General features: G+C 44.0%; 1 protein-coding gene across 1 annotated transcript; it reads left to right on the forward strand.

Annotated features, from left to right (window-relative positions):
- The first annotated feature begins 1,375 nt into the window (after positions 1-1,375).
- SNCG (synuclein gamma) lies at positions 1,376-18,241 on the forward strand. Its single transcript, XM_015633017.3, has 5 exons — positions 1,376-1,869; positions 6,738-6,779; positions 7,663-7,790; positions 16,699-16,776; positions 17,856-18,241. Exons 1-5 carry the CDS (start codon positions 1,749-1,751, stop codon positions 17,883-17,885), a joined length of 399 nt encoding a protein of 132 aa, XP_015488503.1. The 5' UTR covers positions 1,376-1,748; the 3' UTR covers positions 17,886-18,241.
- The last annotated feature ends 1,098 nt before the right edge of the window (positions 18,242-19,339 follow it).

The raw sequence follows: 19,339 nt of genomic DNA on the forward strand, positions 1-19,339 counted from the left end.
TAATTGGTATACTGTGCTGGCCTTCCTCTGATTCCTGCACTTTTAAAGATTAACAATTGATAAATTCATTAGTCTGACAGAGATTTGGCTCCTTTATGTTCAGATGGAAATTTGTTCTTCATTTAAAAGTAAGGAGACTTATTTGTGAGAAAAGGATTAAAAGCTGTATATGTTATTTCCCAGATCAACAGCTTTTCAATAATTCCAGTGTGGGGTAAAAAAAAACACTTCCAAAAACTGAAGAATTATTCTTAGTTCCACAGTAAGAACTATGTTTGTGTACATGTCTGCATGTACATACAGATAGAACATTTTGTGTTCTAAGTTTTTTCTGTGTAGTCATTCCCCGTCTGACACTTCCAGGCTGATAACTTGTAGCAGCAGTGGCTTGCAGATCACTGCACTTGATGACATTGTGGTGTGCTATCTTTCCAAAATGCAACTCAGCCTCTAAATTTCATATTCTGTTTGCCTGGTGAGGAGAAACAGCCAAAGCAGGTCATGCTTTGGGCTCAGAGGCTGATGCAATGTGACTTCCATAGTTTCACATCTATTAAAAAAAATAAATTAAAAATCACCTTGCTGCACCAGCAATTGCTTTCACAGCTAGCACTGAACTTAATTTTGCTGATGGGGCAATAGCTGATTTGGGCCACTTAGGCTCTACTTCAGAAAACACTTTAACCTGAGTTTAACAGCAAGTGCATTAGGATATCCTACTGTGATTAATGATCATGTTTTCGTATTTTTTCCTAGCCAGGCCTTGAGGCTGGATGGATCCTCTGTAAGATTTCTCCAGTCAGTTCTGTGCTGGCTGTTCTTGCCCTGCTGTGCTCTGCAGCACCAGCTCTGACGTGAGGGATGGTGTTTGGTGTGAGATGTTGTCTCTCTCTGCAGTGACAGAGCAGGGCTCTGTCTACAGCAACTCAGAGAAACAAATAGGAAACAGGATTTCCCCCAACAGGCGTCTGATTTTTCAGAAATGAACCATTATAATGGGATGTACAGCTGAGCAAACCTCACAATTTGTACAGAATGACTTCACACTTGACAAACATAGCAGGTGGGACCTCAAGCTCACTTCACCTGAGCACCAAGCTGTAGCTGGTTCCGTTTTTCTCAGGATTTATTAGAAATAATGTTCTTGTTGCCATTTTGTGCAGACTGGGTTCCTGGTAACTGCCAGACCAAGAAACCTTGACCCTGTTTGTTTGCTACAAATGCTGTCAGCATTACGTGCTCCCCACCCTCTGGGGCCCAGGAGAGCTGGTATTTGGCTCCTGCTGCAGCCTCAGGAAGATGCCCTTTCAGGAACTCAGCTCTCCTGCTGAAGTCTCCCTCTTCACTGAGACCATCCTTCACTGAGAGCATTGCAGTATATTCTAAAAGCTCTGTCTTTCTGGAAATTCTCCAGACAGCTCCTTACCTACTGCTGTCGTTGTCCTCCTCTCCCCCTCCCTTCTTAAAGCTGCCCAAGCAGATCTGTATCATTAATATTTCAGTATCAGCTGTACACGGGCATTGGCTACACTGCAGCACACTTCATCAATAAGAGCCAGCGAGGGCTGTGAGCTTTGCCACACTGCCTTCATCCAGCACAGGAGGAAGAGCAAAGGCAGAGCCTGCCAGAGAAGCTGAGTATCTGCCGAGGGCAAGGCTGCATCTCGCATCCCAGCCTTGAGGTGCTTTTTGCTGCTTTTGCTCCCTCATTCAGATCATCCCAGATAATACCCTAACAAGCAAGAAGAATGGATGTTTTTAAGAAAGGTTTCTCCATTGCTAAAGAAGGTGTGGTGGCTGCTGCAGAAAAGACCAAGCAGGGAGTGACAGAGGCTGCAGAGAAGACCAAAGAAGGGGTAATGTATGTAGGTAAGAGAGAACTAGTTTTGATTTACTTTTGATGAGCGTGAACTGCTGCATAGATTGTCTCTGAGAAAGTCTGGGGAAGTGACACAGATTGTCTCTGAGAAGTCTGTGGCTGAAGCTTGGTAGTGACTAGCAGGATAGTCCAGATAAGATCCTGAGCTCTGCAGAGTTGCTGTGTAAACCTGGGGTTCCACAACCTCCCTGTGCCTCAGTTTCCCCAGGTTAGACATAGAAACCACTACTTCAGGGAAAGCAGAATGGTGTTAAGGAGCAGATGCTCAGGTGTAAGGTTTGTTTGACTATTCACTGATTGTTTGCAGGGTGAGTCAGGCACTCTCCAGGCAAGTGAGCGCTGCTGGTCTCTGCCTCACCTCCACACTGAGAGAGGCTCACTGAGGAGGCTCCTGAGAGGAGCCAGGGTTAGTTAAGAGGGGATTGCAGGATGCATCTGTTTCCCCACAAACAAATGGGTTTGTCCTGAAATCCTTCTCCTGTTCACCGACCTCTTTTGTTGCCCATGCACACATTAATCTTGCTTTACAAGAGACGCCCAAATTCCTTCTGCCCAAAGAATAGGATCTGGAAAAGAGCATGCCTGATGTCCTGCCTAGAGACCTCTTTCACAGTTAATGGGCTGAAACCTCCCCTTTCAAGGTCACCCTCAAAACCCACTATCTCCACTTATCTAGCACATGCAATTATATGGCTGGATGGTCAGATATTCCATATAATACAAACTAAAGAGTCTTAGGTTCCCAAGACTGATTATCTCACTGCTGATAACTGCATTTCACACAGCTCTTTTTTTTTGCTGGATGTGGAAGTGTTTCGTTTTGTAGAAAAGTTTACATGCAGTCTCTTCCTGCTGTCATACTGCAACATCCACAGCTGTATTTATGTACTATATTTAAAACTGCTCTATTGCCAGTGGCTACAGATATGTATTTGTATGTTACAAATTAAATATAAAATTTGCATGTAGCAGGTCTGGTAATGTCTTTATCTTGAAAGGTAAGCAGCATCCCTGTAAACAACTAAACTAACTACAGTAAGTGAAACACCAGTCTAAGAAATGTCACATTGTGGCATCATTACTGCTCCACCTGCTTCCAGATCTGAGTTCTGTCGGGGTTATTCAGAGTTTTTATACATATTTTTTCACATCTCTGTTCAGTCACGTTGTGCAGCTCCATACTGTGACCTGGTTTTCATTGTTGCACAGCCAAGAGGTCTCTTTAGGAGATTCTAACCTTTTCAATAAAGTTTTCTATGAGCCTAAAACTAAAAGCCTTGAAACCTTAATCTCTGAATGAGTATCAAATAAGGAACAAGCTGAGGATTATGTGCTTTTTCCTTTTCTTGGTTTGGTTTGTTGGTATACTGCTGGTTCCTGCCCTGTCATGCACTGGTCACGGCTTTGCCTTGACCTGATTCAGTTCCTGTTGGGAAGCTGAGCCCTTTAGGGAAAATTCAGTCTTTCACAGGCAGGAAAAGTAAAGGACAGATGCTGATTAGCTCAGAAAATGGGGGTTTTGTATATCCAGAGAAGGTGGAGGTGTGGTATATTGGTTCAAAGTGGAATGATTAGTATGTTGTTCATGCTGCCTTTTGTCGTTCTGTGTCACATAAAGAGTAAATCAGAGACTTGAACTGTTCCTTCCTTACTTCTTCCCTTGCAGAGCCCTATCCCAGCAGCTTCATCTAGAGCATTAGGTGATGAGATTTTGATGAATTTTTGGATGCTAGGAGAGAATAAAAATGTATTGAACCTTAAGAATCTTTTGAGAACTTTAGGAAAGAGAGCAAAATCCCCAGGGCCTAGGATGGATGAAGTGGATCCCTGACTTTTGTTCAGGTTTGTGTTAATTCATTGCTGACTCTCTGAAGAAGATTCCAAATGTCTGGGCACAACCACCACGTCTGGTGAGTCACTTGCTGCTACCCAGGAGAAGAAAATAATGCTCACTCAGAGGCATCTGTCTGGAGTGAACAGCATCACTGGGACGCTGTGGCCACCTCTCTGATCCATACAGGTTCAGCTCCCAGAGCCCATGGCAGAGCAGGAGGTGCCTCCCTCCTGTGTTGAGCCTGCAATGCAGTGCTCCTGCCCTGCTGCTGGCCTCGCTGAACCGGTCAGGTAGGGAAGAGAGCCCACAAAAAGAGAGGGAAAAATCCTGTATCATGGGTCACCTTTGCCCTTGGTGAAATCACCATCTGCTCTCCAAATTCTCACAGCCTCTGCATGTGCTCAAGTGTCAGGAGATCCCTGCATGGTTAGTGTGGATCCAGCAGTTGGTTCAGTGGGCTGTCTCTTATAATTTGGTTTGAATAGGGGTGTTAGTGATGCTGAAGTTAATTAATGAATTTAATGAAAAGCCACATCAGAGTATTGAGTCATTAGTACTGTGTAATGCTATGGTTCAGGAAGCCTCAACAAAGAATGCACTTGTAGTTTTCCAGAATGATTTTCGACCGTGTGTGCTGCAGAAAGCCCCAATACACCGAGCTGTATTTAAGCTGAGTGATTCCTGCAGGACTTAATGCACATCAAAATATCCCTTTCTGGTCTAGAACTTCTCCCAGGGCATAGCCCTCCACCACCTCGGTCCCACCCTGGCGGTCCCAAAGCTCTTGCTGATGACTCACGGCACTCAGAAGAGGCAGGATGCATGAACTTTTAATTCTGGGTACAGAAGCTGCAGGCAAGGACTAATGAGTGAAACGAGATTGAGCATCAGGTGATTGCTTTCTGATTCAACAGATGCGGGTTGCTGGCAGGAGCGTGCGCCGGAAGGTCGGGTTTCATGCGGTGCATAATGGATGGGAGCCTGAGTCATCGGGTGTGGCTGGGCTGGGAGGATGGGGCGAGCTCTCCCCAGGCTGCAGCAGTGGCTCTTCCCAGTGACATTGCTTCTGACATGAAATGGATTCGGATGTTTTCCCTCTATCTGCATCCCTCCTTTCTGGAATTATTTTCCATCTGCAAATATAGCACCCGCCTACTCCCCTCCCCCATAAACTGAGCCCAGATAGTCACCTTAAAAACATGGGAAAAAACATACAAAAGTTCAGCTCTTGTCTCAGTAAGTGTATTTACTGCAAAACTGCAAAGCCATGAAAGGCTGGTACAGCAGATGATGTATTTTGCTTACCTATCAACTGCTGTTTGACCAAAAACCAGCAAAGGGCTAAGCTTGAGCATCTGAGGCTGATATAATACAGCCTTGTATGTCACATCAATATTCTGGCAGACTTTTCTTGGAATGGTACTGGGAGGGAAAACGAAGCAGAATGGTTTCTGAATTGAAGCTTGTGTGCTTGGCCCATTCAGGGGCTCCCATTCATGGCTTGAGACTTGCACCTGCCCTGCTCAGTGCTGTCCTTCTGCACACATTTGTGTGTCATGGGCACCATTATTAAATCCAGTTCACAGCAGTGCACATGTATCGTGTGCATCACCAGGAGCTGCAGCTGACAGCAGTAACAAGTTAAAGATATAAAAATTTCATCTCTTGACTTCTAAAACAGTTTGGGAGGGTGGAGTGAAATGTTGAGGGCATATTGTAGTAGAACGGTTTTGTTCTGCCCCAGGCAAACATTGCAACCACCAAAATAAATCAACAATTGAGAATTACATTCAAAAATACAATAACATGTATCAGGCACAGCAGAGCTGGGCTAGACCTGTTGTTATCAGGGCACTGCACCTGTTTTGCTTCTGTGGCTGTTAATGAGAATGAGTTGTGGTTTGTAGCTGGTTTCTCCCACCACACCCATGGATGCTCCACTATGATGGAGTCAAAAATCTGCCTGGTTGTTGTCCATTATTATCATTTTGATAGTTGGCCATAGAAATCCTTTTGTTGTATCAGTATGGGAAACCTGAAGAGAACCTGTATAGGTGCAGATGATTTGCAATATACAGTAAAGTGGGTCCAGTGGAATATTTTGGCTTGTGTTTATTTAAGTTCCAAGAGAGATAAATTTGATCCTTTATTTTTTTAATGTATAAAGCCCCTAGCTACCATGGAGGCTGGCAGTGTACCATTTGATTTCACTTATCTGCAGCAGTATCAAGTAGAAGGGATATATAGCTTGTAACTTCAAGCGTGGAGGAAAATCACAGAGACTAATTATTCCTTAGGGCTGTTTGTGTTGCAAACTGAATGCCTTCACATCCTGTTAGCTTTTCTACATTGAGAACAGCAAGATAAATTACAATGTAAGCATACATATGGTGTATTTTCATAATTTGAGATAAAACCATCTGCTTTCTATGTATTGCTGTGAGCAGGCACTTACAGCCTAGGCTGAGGCACCAAGCTGGGAATCTAGTAAGTAGGTATGCAGTAGGCAGTTCTGTAAATTCAGTCTCAGGTTTCTCCAGGGTCTTTATCAGTGGTATAGAATGAGACTTTTAAATGACCACTGCAGCCAAGTATCCTGGCTGAAAGGCCAAAGTCACGGATGTGGCTTCTTGTCTTGCAGGAGTGAAGTAGGTGAGATATTACCAGGTGATTTTAATTACAGTCATTTTTACAACTAGCTTAAAGTTGATTTACCACCACTCAACTGCTCATTTTGGAAATATTGCAGGGAAAATTTTTCATAATTAAGATTTTTCAGGTCTAGGCATCTCCAGAGAATTTGCTGTTGAAGCTCTCCAACTCTCAACACAAAGGTACTCATTTGCTTTACTGGGGAGGGAAGCTAGTCTCTTTTCTGACTCTACAAATGGTTTGTGTCTGAGCAGGAGGTACCAGCAGCACTTTGACTCTCCACTGCACTTCCTCGGAGCAGGAAGCCATCTGTGTCCAGAAATCAGGGTGTAATTTCCAGGCAGCACTGATGGATTGTGTTTCCTTTCACAGGCACCAAGACCAAGGAGGGCGTAGTGCAAAGTGTGACCTCAGGTAAGAGCACAGCCCGAGAGGGATGTGGAAATCTGTGGTGATTGTCAGACCTCTTGGGAAGGCCATCACCCCTGCCAAGTGGGAGGTCTCTGTGGGACACTGCTGATCTGCCTGACCTTCCCACTGCCAGCCCCTGAATGGGGGCTGCTTGCCAGGAGCGATGGTTCAGGGTCTGGCATTTGCAGTGCACACAGATGGGAGAAAATATTTAATCAGTAGTGGAAGTCAGAAAAAAATCTAACAAAGGTTACTTGGCAGACTGGGATGATTCACAGCAATTTAGACATTTCACAATGTCAGGTGCACAGCCCAGCACACAGGGAGGATTTACTTGCATCAGATCCCATCTGGCCAAAACTGTGGTCTTTGGAAGAGTCCTGCCAGGCAGCTGCAGAGTCAAGGACCCAAAGGGTTCCTTCTAGGGTATCCCCAACTCCAAGGCAGAGAGGCCATATGGACTATCCTGAAGGAAAATGATCCTTTCCCTGGAGAATTTCATAACCGTTGCTTTTTTCTGCCAGGGGGTATTAAAACAAACAGAAGATAACCTGGAAGAGGTCATGCACAGTCTGCAATGCAAAATACCTTATTTACACTGTTGCCTCTTAGTATCTGACTAACTGTGAATTTTTCATTCTCCAGTTGCCCACAAAGACTGACAGGCTGCAGTGCTGCTCTCTAAGCACCAGTTTGTGCCAGACAAAAATCCTCACATACACAATCTAAATTCAGACATGATCTCATCTAAAAAATCCAAACAAGGACTGCACCAGGGCTAATTTCTTCTTTTACATCAATGCAATCATTTTGTCATCCCAGGGAATTTGGCAGCCTTCTGGCAGTGTCTAGTTTGCTGACTTTTCTGCTTTTGTTGAAACTGTAGTTGCTGAGAAGACCAAAGAGCAGGCCAACGTGGTGGGAGAAGCTGTAGTAGCCAGCGTGAACACAGTAGCAAACAAGACTGTAGAAGGAGCAGAGACCATCGTGGCCACTACAGGAGTTGTAAAAAAGGTGCGTTTCTTTCTTCTGTGATGGGCAGAACAGAAGAGCCTTTGGATTACACTTAAACTGCCTGCAAACATTTACAGCTGGTGGCTTTACTTATTTCATGACAGGCTTTCAACAATATCTGCTTTTGTATAATACTTAATATTATCATATAATGCCTAATATAGTCACAGAATCATTTAGTTTGAAAGGGACCCCTTGAGATCATCTAGTCCAAACCCTTTAGGGCCAATGAGAGAGGACTGCCCCACTGGGTTTTGAATATCAACATGGAAGGAGACTCCACAATATTCCTGGGCAACCTGTGCCAGTGTTTGGCCACCCTCATGGGAAAAAAGGGAATTGTTTTCTTCTGTTCAGATGATCACATTAATCACTTGGTTCCTATTGTCTCTTGTCCCATCAGTGGGCACTGCTGGCAAGAGTCTGCCGCTCCATTTTCTTATGAATGTAGAAAAGCATTTTGCCCAGGTACTTGAGTAGAAATGTGTCTGGGCTGCAGGGAGCATCTGGACTGAGTCAGAGCTCAGGGATGTGCAGAGTGGGAAGGCACAGGAGCCAGCACTTGCCCTCACCCCTGTGCTGTGCTGGTGGGATGCACAGGCTTGCCCTGGCCACGGCAGCTCTGGAAGGCAGCAGAGGGCAGCAGCAAGTCAGGCACAGCCTGGTTCCAGCAGAAAGCCTGACCCTGCTGCTCTGCTTCCTGCTGGTTTGACAACAACCAAGTGCTTATTGATAAAAGGCCATGTGACCCAATTTGTGTACGGATTAAGCCAGATTCAGACAAGGCATCTTCTGTCCTCCAGCCTAATTTGATGAATGGGGCTTCTTCAAGTGAGGGGATTAAGGGGTGTTTGAAGGAGCAGAACAGCTCCTTAGTTGAAGGCAGTGTTGATCATTAGAGAAGATGCTTTGGTAACAAACAGCACCCATTTGTACAGCACGAGGCAAATACTTGGCAGCTCTTTGGTAAACCTATTTTTCCTCTCTTCAGAGAGTGTGATCGGTGCTGTTGATGGCCACAAAAGCTTTATGAGTCACAACAAACCCAAACCCAGTATCAAAGCAAAGCCAGGCTAGCCAAAATTGTTTTAATTGTTCAGATAGTCAGCTGATTAATTTCCTGACCTGCACATAAACACATTGTGATGTGAAACAAAACTTCTACACAGCATATAAATCCTGAGAGAATAGCCTAACAAAAGAGGAGACCAGCGGCTACAAGTGACACAAAATGTCCTCCTGAAAGCATGTGAACAGGGCAGATACAGGAGTTCTGCTAAGCCATTGGGATAAATTTAATCTCTATTCCCACAGGGAACAGCAGTTAGGCTGCAGGAGTGCAAACAGCAGTTCCTAATTCCATGGGGCCAGAATACCCCTTCCTACCTTTTGACTGACCATGAGGTGATTGATCCAGGAGAGCGAGGAATTTGCTGATGGCAGGAATCCCTGCTGCAGATAGCGAACTGTCTCCCCTCCAGCAATCCTCTTCCTAAGTGAGAACCCCACCTCAAAGACCAACAGCTACAGTTTACAGCTAATGTCAGAGCTCAAACCAGTGCAGATTTTCCAGAGAGCATCTGAAATATTATTCTCATGTCTTCATTGATGTCTGATTGCTTAGACTTAAAATGGAGATTGATTAAGAAATGAAAAATTAGGATGTGCCACATACTAAAGGGCAGACTAAATGGAGCCAGGAAACTGCTTTGGATACAGCATCATGATGTCATGCCAAGCAGCACACTGAAAACAGGAGGAGAAAAACAAGGCAAATCACAGGAAAAAAAAACTCAGGAAAAACATTTGTTTCTGTGACAAGAGGGTTCATCTGTTCTATTGGTATAGTTCAGTTAAGGACTGTGAATCTTTTATTCATACTCACCATACTTTAGCATGTAGCTAGGCACCTTTTAGATGCAGCTAGACAGAGAATATTGAGCCCCATGTGCACATCTGTCTCTATAGGGCACTCGTGGTTAGGTTCTTTCTCCCCTTGAACTGAAATTGATGAGAGGGAGGCAGTTTTTTCTCTTGTTCCGATTTGGTTGTTTAGTCTTCTCTTATCTGCATTACATGTATACAAGGTACAAGGAGCTATGTGCACTAAGATAGAGAGGTGCAAAATGGCTAACAAAGATCATCTTCAAGGTCTTTTATATGTCTATTTACCCAATTAACAGATGCCAAGTAAATTATTTTTCTTAATGACCTAATGACCCAACACCTGTGAGCTGCACTGCAGCATACTCTATCCACCTACTAATACCCAAAAATCTCTGGAAGAAGAAAATGAAGAAGAAAGAAGGACTAGAGACAACACCCTAAATCCACCATCTTGTCTTCTGTTCCCTAAACTAGTTTAAACCCCAAACTTTAATTTTTTCACCCAGTGACTTAAGAAAACTTTTTAATTTACACACTTAACATTTTCAGTTTCTCTACTTAACTCTAACAGTTGTCTCCATGGTGCTATATGAAATTCAGTGCTTTCTTGGGTGTCAGAGTTAGGCATCACAGATAAAGGTATATATCTTGCATCTCTGACCCCAGCACACATCTAGTGCATCCCTACTGCTAATGGATAATTACCATGGAACCAAAGCAGCTACAGAGGGAGGGCCCTAAAAGGAGTATAAGGAGTTGTGCTGGGCTCTCTAGAGCTGCTCCTATTGTGTTACACAGTTTGCTCATGGAAATACATCCAGAGTTTGTCAATAGCAGCACCAGGCACTGTAATGCATGTGGGAGACCCACTGGAGGTACACTAAGAGTGATAATGTAATAGCTGTTAAATGTTTAAACAGTGAATATCCACTGTTATAATCCTGCAGTTCTGGAATCATCACAAGCATTTCAGCCCTAGAAGTTTGGGAGAGCATCCAGTTGCATTCAGTCCTGAGACTTGTTTGTGCTCCATACCATCCTCCTTCTTTCTAATTGCACAGAGCAATTGCCAACATCTTATTTGGGTTTTCAACTATCTCCAGTGTTGTTCCCTGCTATAGAAGGGCTGTTCAAAATGCCAGGGAGCTGTGAATGTATGGCACTGAACAGTGCTCGAGGTGACTCAGGTCTGTGTCCTCCAGTGGCCTAGAAGACATGTCCCCAGCTGACCATTTCCAGTATTAATATCAATTGTGGAGAGCTTGTTGACATTTAATCTGTGCATTTGACAGCTGGGATCAGTGGCAGGCACACATTAGGAAAGAGAGGGGTACTCTAAGGGTTTTGGGTTAAGTTTTGCTCGGGATAGCCGTGAGGTGCAGGTGTATCAGATGGTGACTTTGGCCATGGGAAGGAGCCCAGCCCTTTGTTGCATCACGGCAGGCACTGAAATGTGGACACCCTGGCAGCCTGCTGTTCCTTACTGTCCTTGGGGGAAGCACTCAGAGCCACGCAGAAGGAAATGGGGCTGAAGTTACCCTACACCTATGGAGGGGTGCCAAGCTCCAGATGAGAACCTCCTAGAGTTGTGCTGACACTGCCTGGTAGGGCTTTGGCACTGACCTGGTCACTGCTGAGTACAAGAAAGTATTGACTCATTTGGGGGAGTTTTTAAGTATCAACTAAAAAAATCTGTAAAATTAAGAGATTATAAACCCTCCTCAATTTTTCTGATAGAGAAAGGAATGAAATCAGTCAGTAGTGTGTTATGTCTGTGGCTTTGCACCCATGCCCATCCCTGGCGTGGACATTAAGAGATTCCAGTGAGATAACCACCCACTAAATATCCCTGTCCTAGAAGAGGATTAATTCTTCATCTGTATGATACAGCACAGAGCTTGCTGCAATGCAGACACCACGTGGCTGGGAACAAGCCCATGTACCTACATATGCTCTCAAAATGTCCCTCAGGGTTTGGAACAGTTTCCCCAGTAACTGATGCTTCCCTCCACCTTCCACCTAAATCTTCCCTTTAGATCTATTTGTCCTGTCAGTTTTTATGGTTTAGTTGTCAGTTCATGACTCTGTCACTTTGAATTCGGTCTGATCTTTTTTTCACTTCACCCCATTAATTAAATGAGCATTTGTCAGTTATGTGCAACCACTGGGTGTGTTTGCTGGATCACAGCGTTTCTGTACACCTGATCTGGAGCACGTGGGCCGCACCCACGCCATGGCTCATATCTTTCATAACAGCTGCACATCTTGAATGTGAAAGGCTGCTGTTCATGGCCTCAATTCCCTTCACTTACACCCTCCAGTGCCTCCCATGCAAAGACAGTCTGTCGCACGGAAGGAATTAGAAGCAGAAACTGAGTGACTTTCCTGTTCAAGTTGGATTGGGCTGGGCAAGTCCCACTAGGAGAGAGCCACCAAGGGCATCTGAGGAGCCACCAAGGGCAGAGCTGCTAAGCAGGAGGAGCAGGGAAATCAACAGCCAAACTACCCAACAATTAAGTAGAATAGATAGTTGAAACTTGTTCCCCTTTTTATTCAAGCTTCCCTGTACTTAGTTGATGCAGTGATGCATACCAGTGGTATCCTTCCACCGCTCATGGAACACAGGATGTTTTTTTTAAAAGTGGTGTGGAGGGGGCACTCTGCCTTACAGGTTCTTTTTCTGTGCTTCCCTCTCAGTCTCATTAGTGAATCCAAGCAGACATTTTCCTATGCAGAATAGCTGAGTTAGTAGCACTGGTGAAGCCTTAAAGCCTACATGACCATGGATGTGCTTCATAGCTCAAGGCTGTACCCCAGCAATCCCATACATTAAATATCATTTGTATAAGCAGTCACAGGAGCCACTCAGAGAGTCTGGATAAAAACAAAGCCACCCAAAAAGTCTAGCTGGATTTGTAGAGTAAGACAGGAATCCTGCATGCCCGTCTGTCTGTCCTGTTCATGGGTCCACTCATTTCAGTCAAGGGTTGATCCCTTAGTCAGAGCTGTTGGCATTACTCTGAGCACACTCAGCCTGAAACCTGTCCAGGACAGCTCGTCCACAGGACCTGCCAAGCTGCCTGAGGCTTTCCTGGGGAGTGGTTTGGGGATGCTGCCAGGCAGCATCGTGTTTGCTCCAGCACCCAAGGTCAAGAGAACTACAGGAGGCTGAACCTCTCTACCTTATGCAACTGATGTCCTTTTGAGGGCTCCTAAATTTGTAGCAGACTAGGCTGCCAGTGAACCTCTCTGGCTTTACAGCATAATTATAACAATAATAACAATAACAACAACAACAACAACAACAATAATAATAATAATAATAATAATAATAAAAAATAGTAAAGGACTCTCGCTTGCCACTGAATTTGTTGAGATTTGATGAGTATATTCCAGTATCCAATATTTGGACTGTTTTCTCTGTTATATAAGGAAGGTGTTTGGATGTAAACAATCTTATTATTTGGGGACAGCAACAAAACTCCCCCTGGCCTGTAAGATAATACAGATAAAAAGTATAAATTTTACTTCATATATGAACTCAGCAGACAAGTCAGTTGCTGAAGAGCTGAAAAAGGGATTTTCATGGAACCTGTGAAAATGAGAAACCTGGAGAATTAAATTGTAATTAATTTCTTCCAGTATTTCTGGGCTTTTAAAATCAGTTTAAAAAAAAATCTTATTAAAATATCCAAACCCAGAAGCCTATAGTACAGTCTGTTTAAGATCCTTTAGCATTTCACAGGAATATTTTTATAAATGGCAGGTCTTAATTTGTTGAGTTTTTAATTAGTGATAGCTGAACATGTACCTACTGTATATAACCTTAGCAAAATATTGTATTATATATATACATATAAATCTTCTGTGGTATATATATTCTACCTAAAAGTATATTTTTAAACACACAAAATATTTAAAAATTTGTGTACTATTCTTGGAAGGAATTCTGAAGTCTTGTGATTCACTTAACCATTATGTTCAAGTACTTCACTTTTCTTTCTTCACTAGCAAAAAAAGATTCAACTGCCCCCCCAAATAGAAGAAAATAGCCCCTAAAAAACAAAATTTTTTTTTTCCATTTAAAATACTTTTCTCTAAGAAAGTACGTAATTTCTGAGGGGGAACATTCAGCTCACCTTTGAAAGGCAGGAGGAGCATTACTAATTGCTTCATGGTTTCAACATGCCTTTTACTTAGAAAATGTTACCCCTTTTAATGAGGAGATGAGCACTGACAGGAATGGCAGAACTCCTGCTGCCCCTCAGGAAGTTGGATTTTCCCCCCTTCTTTCTTGCTCAGCATTGTTCTGTGAGTCAGTGTTATAGCTGCAGCTGGTGCCCAGGAATTTTTGTCTCTGTCCCAAGTGATGACCCCTACACCACACGATCCTCCTCTGTATATTGCCTTCCTGAGCAGTCCTTGAAACCCCCAGCCAGCTAACACCCAGCTGAAGAATGCAGCCCTTCCTCATCTCCTGCTCCCTATTCCGGGCGGGGTGGAAGCGCGTGAGAAAAAGGCTGTGAGGCGACATCCCTAACATGGCCTGACACCTCTTCATCCTGCTATTGTGCTGGTTCCTCCAATACAGTTTAGAAACACCCTCCAGAAACTCAGTTGCTTCCCTTTCTAAAAATAGATGGTTGATTTTTAGCCTTCTGGAGCAGTCTTGGCAGACAGCACAATCTAAGGTATCTAACCAGCAGCACAATAGCTGTACAGGGGTTCTCCAGCCCACCCATTGCTCTCGGATACAGTGTCCCAAGGGTGATCCTGAGAAAGGTGTCCCTCTCCCAGGACTCTTTCCACATCTCCCAGAGCTGAGCTCCCTGCCCACAGGAACAATAGGTGGTCATACCCTGTAGAAAGATGGAGTGCACTGGCCCTGTGCTCCTGGGAGCTGTTCTCCACTTTTCCCAATGCACCTTAGGCAGTGACCTTTGATTGACCTTCACGATTTCACACAGCAGTTGGTGAAATTGCACCTGCAAAACACTATGAAAGAAACATCTGCTGTTGCAGCTGTTGTCAGTGGCTTGCATTGGATATTTCTTTCTTTTCCACCTAATAGTCAAAAAGCTGTTTGTAAAGCTTCAAAATATAATTTGAAGCTATTTACCTTCTTTGGCTTAATGCGCTGTTGAGTTCTAAGGTGTAGATATGCAAAGTGTAATGTAAATGCAAATGTAAAGTGCTTTAAAGCCACAGGCTGGATCCTAATGCTGAATGAGCATCCATGAATTCAGAGTAGTGAGCTGTTTGCTGGCAGCAGGAGAGTTGACTCATTTCAAACAGGCTGTGTCTGAGTGGCTCCATCAGAGCAGTGGCCTCTCCTGAAGAGCTGCAGGCCTCCCTGCAGGAGAAACTGGCTTCCATGATGTGCAAGTTTGATGTCATTTGGTTACCTGGGCTTGCTCAGGCTGGTACCAGCAAGAATCACTTCAGCCAACAATGCAGTGCAAGTTGAGGGCACGTTCCTTTGGAAAAGATGATCACACTGTGCTTCTCATCTGGAGACAGCAGCACATGATGCTCTCCATAAACAGACTAATTAGCTCTGGTCCCAGCAGGGAGATGAAGGGAATACCTGCATCTGTGACAGACATCAGTAAAGGGCTGCAGCTCGTATTTGGCTATTTCCTGTGTCCAGTGGATTGATCTTACAGTAGCTTGCAAGGAGAGCAGGAAGCCAATAGGTAGCACAAGCAGGTTTGCAGTGCTTCCACCTCCTGTCTCCCCTTGCTGCCACAAATGGATCTGAAGTTCCATTTCCAGATTAAATTTTCATAGGTTCTACCTTGTATCTATGTAACTCCATCTACTTTTTCCGTTTTACTTCACACTACCTTTATTTCCCAAATCCAGTCCAAAAAGCAGCAGGGATGGCAAGAATGCTCTCCTCCTGATGAGAACAGTTGTGACTGGACAGGAAAGTAAGGACATGTGTCAAAAGGAAAAGTAGAGTCGCCTAAACACATGGAGCATGAAGTTCTGTTTACAGTAGGTTTGGCAGGGACATTGATTTGCATTGCATCAGCAGCAGCAGCAAGCAAAGTGGTGGCCTTATGTTTCCAAAATGTTTAAATCCATAACTTTGCCTTCCATGCAACATTGACTTTCCCTTTCCATAATACATGTGTCTCTGGTTTCCTCTATGGCGGCCCTGACTCCATGTGGCAAGACGGACATTCAAGGGAAACTGCTGGGAATGTGTGCTTGAAGGGAACAGAGAAGTTTTCTAATTTAGTTGAGTTCTCTGGTGATTTAGAGCTGGGCTACAGAGGTCCCATCTCTGGGAGATGTGGGAGAGTATCCCTGCTCTCACTGACTGCTTCCACACAGCTGCATTTCTGCTATCTGTCCATCCCCTGTACACATCCAGTAAGGTCAGGATTTTGTTTTGTCTTCCCATGCAGACAAATTGTGTTTAATGTAATTGCCTGGTAGTGCAACCTTTTCTCTTCTTCTTTGAACAGGGAGGTAGCTGAAAGATGCAGGCAAGTAGCTAGAAGAGCCCAAAATACTTCAGTAAATGCTTGGATGCAAACAAAAAGAAAAGCTCATCCTTTGATACTGATATTTTATCTGAAGCATGACATTAACAGCACCACAGTACTGCTATATCTTCGATTAGTTTTAGTCTATGCAATGAGTGCTTAGGTAAGACAGTGCAGGGAAAGGCTGGATATAGCTTTACTATACGTAAATTTATTTGTTCATCCCAAATTCTTCACACTGAAGACATCAAAACTCTGGTCTTAGTGACAGGAAGATCTAATTTTCTGTACAAAAAAGACCCTAAGCCAGGCTGTAAGAAATTGAGTTGGCTGTTTCATAGATATCTGCTCTAACGAGCTGCACAACAAAAATGGATTTCAAGCAGTATCTGCCATCTATTAAAGCTATTGTTTTGCTTGCGTGTGTAATGCTCAGCCCCATCTCGCACAGTCTGTCTAAGATTAGGGCAGTGACTCTGCATGTGGCAGCAAGGACAAACATCTTGCTTGTTGTGACTTGGCAGGAGGACCTGGCAGCGCCGCAGCCACCCGAGCAGCCCAGGGTGGAGGGAGAGGGGGCCCCGGCAAGCACTGGAGGAGAGGTGAGTGCTGCCACGGCCCCGCTGCCCCGGGCTATCCGTGTCACACCGGGGATCTTGCTGGCGTTCTGGTTTCCCCCTGGCAGGATCTCCCCTTTGCCTCCTGCGGTTCTATAACTGCCATGCAAGGAGACCATCACTGTTCTCGCTTCCCTGAGTTACTGGACAAAAACCTGAGCTCAGCTGTTCTTGTTTTTGCCACTTCCTTATCTTGGGAATTTTCCATAAGCAACGGATTTACAGATTGCAAACTGCTGGGTTGATTTGGGGATGTAAATGCACATATAAAAGTTAATGCTGTCCTATAGTTCTGTCATCCCATTGAATAGCTTTTTCTTGTTTGTAGCCATGCTTTGGAGGAGATTTAGATAACAAGTTAGGGTTTTATATAGATTTTTCTGTATTTAAATAAGTTAATTTAATTTTTGAACTGTTCTACCTGAAATGTTCTTTTGAAGCCCTGGGTCAAACATTAGTCTCTGGGCCAAATTCAGCTCTTTTTGTCCAACATGGACAACAGGGGCAAATGCTTCTCATGTAGTATTCCCTTTACAATTTCAGTGTTAAGGCCTTTGTCTGCCCCTTCCACAAGTACTGCATGCACCCAAACCCCACAGTTTTTCAGCCTTTCTGAACCTCAGGCTGTTTTCATGGTCCCCAAAGTTCCCCAAAGTCTCATCTACCACCCTCCCCCAGCCAGTCCCAGAAATGGGCCCTGTAATTCCACTGGCTGCATGGCTGCACCAGTGCTGATCTCAGGCTGGGTCAGGCAGGAGCAGACCCAGGAGCACAAAGCAGGACAATCCTGCCAGTGGAACCCCACATTAGCTTGACTTCCACCACGTGTGAATTCACACCCTCGTCTTCCCCTAACCCCTAACCTAACAGCAGGAGAGTGTATGGTTTCCAGAAGGAATGGATAATTCATTTATTTTCTGCATCACCTATGGTCCTCATTTTTTTTTTAGCTGTTTGTGGGGTTTTGCGTGGTGACAGTCAGCATTGATTTTTCTCCTAAATTTATTTATATATGTTTTCCACTGGAAATATTTACCTGTTTTCTGATCTGTCTTCTCTCACAGGGTGAAATTGAAGGTGATACATCAAGTTAGGGAATTCGTGCTCAAAAGAGACCATTCCAAGAGCATACATGGAAGTATTAGCTGACACCACAACAGGAAAATCCCACTGTCCATAGACTAACTATGTTCAGCTCTGTAGTCTTGCACTTGCCTCATAAACCAGTTGTACAATATATGTATGCCAGACTCCTGTAATTGCAAGTAATGTGCAGGTGTGTACTGGGCTGTGTGTCTTTCCCAGCCTCCCTCCTGGCCTCCCAGTCGCTTTGTATATTTTGGTTGGACTCACGAATCTGTGTCTTGCATCCATGTGCACTGGCACTTGGGATCTCTAGGCATTGTGGATTTATTTTTTTTTTTAACTAATAAAAGGTGTTTGAACAAGTTTTTTGTCTTGTTGGTTTTGTTTGCACATTTTAAATGTGGATCCTTCCAAAGTGATGCATTTTCCTGTAAAAGTGTACTATTAGAATACTCAAAACTGTTACATCTTGTTATAAGAGATGAAGAATCATGAAAAGTTGTATTTCTGAAGACAGTACTGTAGGTAGGCTGGCTTTCTGTCACTCAGGGCTGGAAAACAAATATTTCACTTTTTAAATACTTGCTGTGTTTAAGAGAGAATGTGGGGGTGATACTGGATGAAAGGAGGATTTGTGAAGAATTGGGAAATGGATGTTGAGTTGTTTATTCTGTTTGCACCAGAAAGCTGTCCTGACACCAGGATGTAACAAGCTGCCAGAAGGTAATTAAAGAAATGTCATGGGCCCCAACTGAACTGATCAGAACTGCACTGCTGCTGGCAGGGACTGGAAGGGTTGCTGTGAAATGTGTGAGTGTGAGGGCAGGTGCCAAAGGAGAATCTCCTGGTGCACCACAAACACGGAGCTGGTATCAGTTACAGCACTCAGTCAGGCTGCAGATCAGCTGCTGAGTGCAAGCAGCAGAGACACTCCACATTCACCAGGGTAGAGAGCAGGAAAATGTTGCTCATTTGTGTAAATAATGGGCTAGGTTTAAAGCACATCAGTAGGTATGGATATAAAAATGGGTTCTTTTATTTACCTGCAGGAAGAGCACCCATGAATCCAGGAGAAGCCAGTGTAAACTGTTGAGATTTAAACTGCTTCAAAATCAGACCAAAAATCTTCATTAAGCTGCTAAATGATGATGACTATGGAAAGTATTACAGAAGAGAGTTGCTGTGGCATGGAGGCATCTAGCAAGTGTGCTAGCATCTTCTCTGGGGCATAACAGTGCATGTAAAGCATTGCCTTGCAGAGACCACAGGATTTCCATTCCAGTGGGTCTTTGATCTCAACACAGAAAGAGAACAAAAGAGCCCTAGCAGAGGTAACAAGGCACCTCAAAGGAAGATGTATCTGATATGTGCATGCTCTTTTATGATGTCCTGCAAATATCTGCCAATTAAAGAGAGTAACTAAAATTGGGGCCAAGGTAACAGGATAAAGAGATACTCGTGC

The sequence above is a fragment of the Parus major genome, chromosome 6 (genome assembly GCF_001522545.3).
Source record: "Parus major isolate Abel chromosome 6, Parus_major1.1, whole genome shotgun sequence".
NCBI lineage: Eukaryota > Metazoa > Chordata > Aves > Passeriformes > Paridae > Parus > Parus major.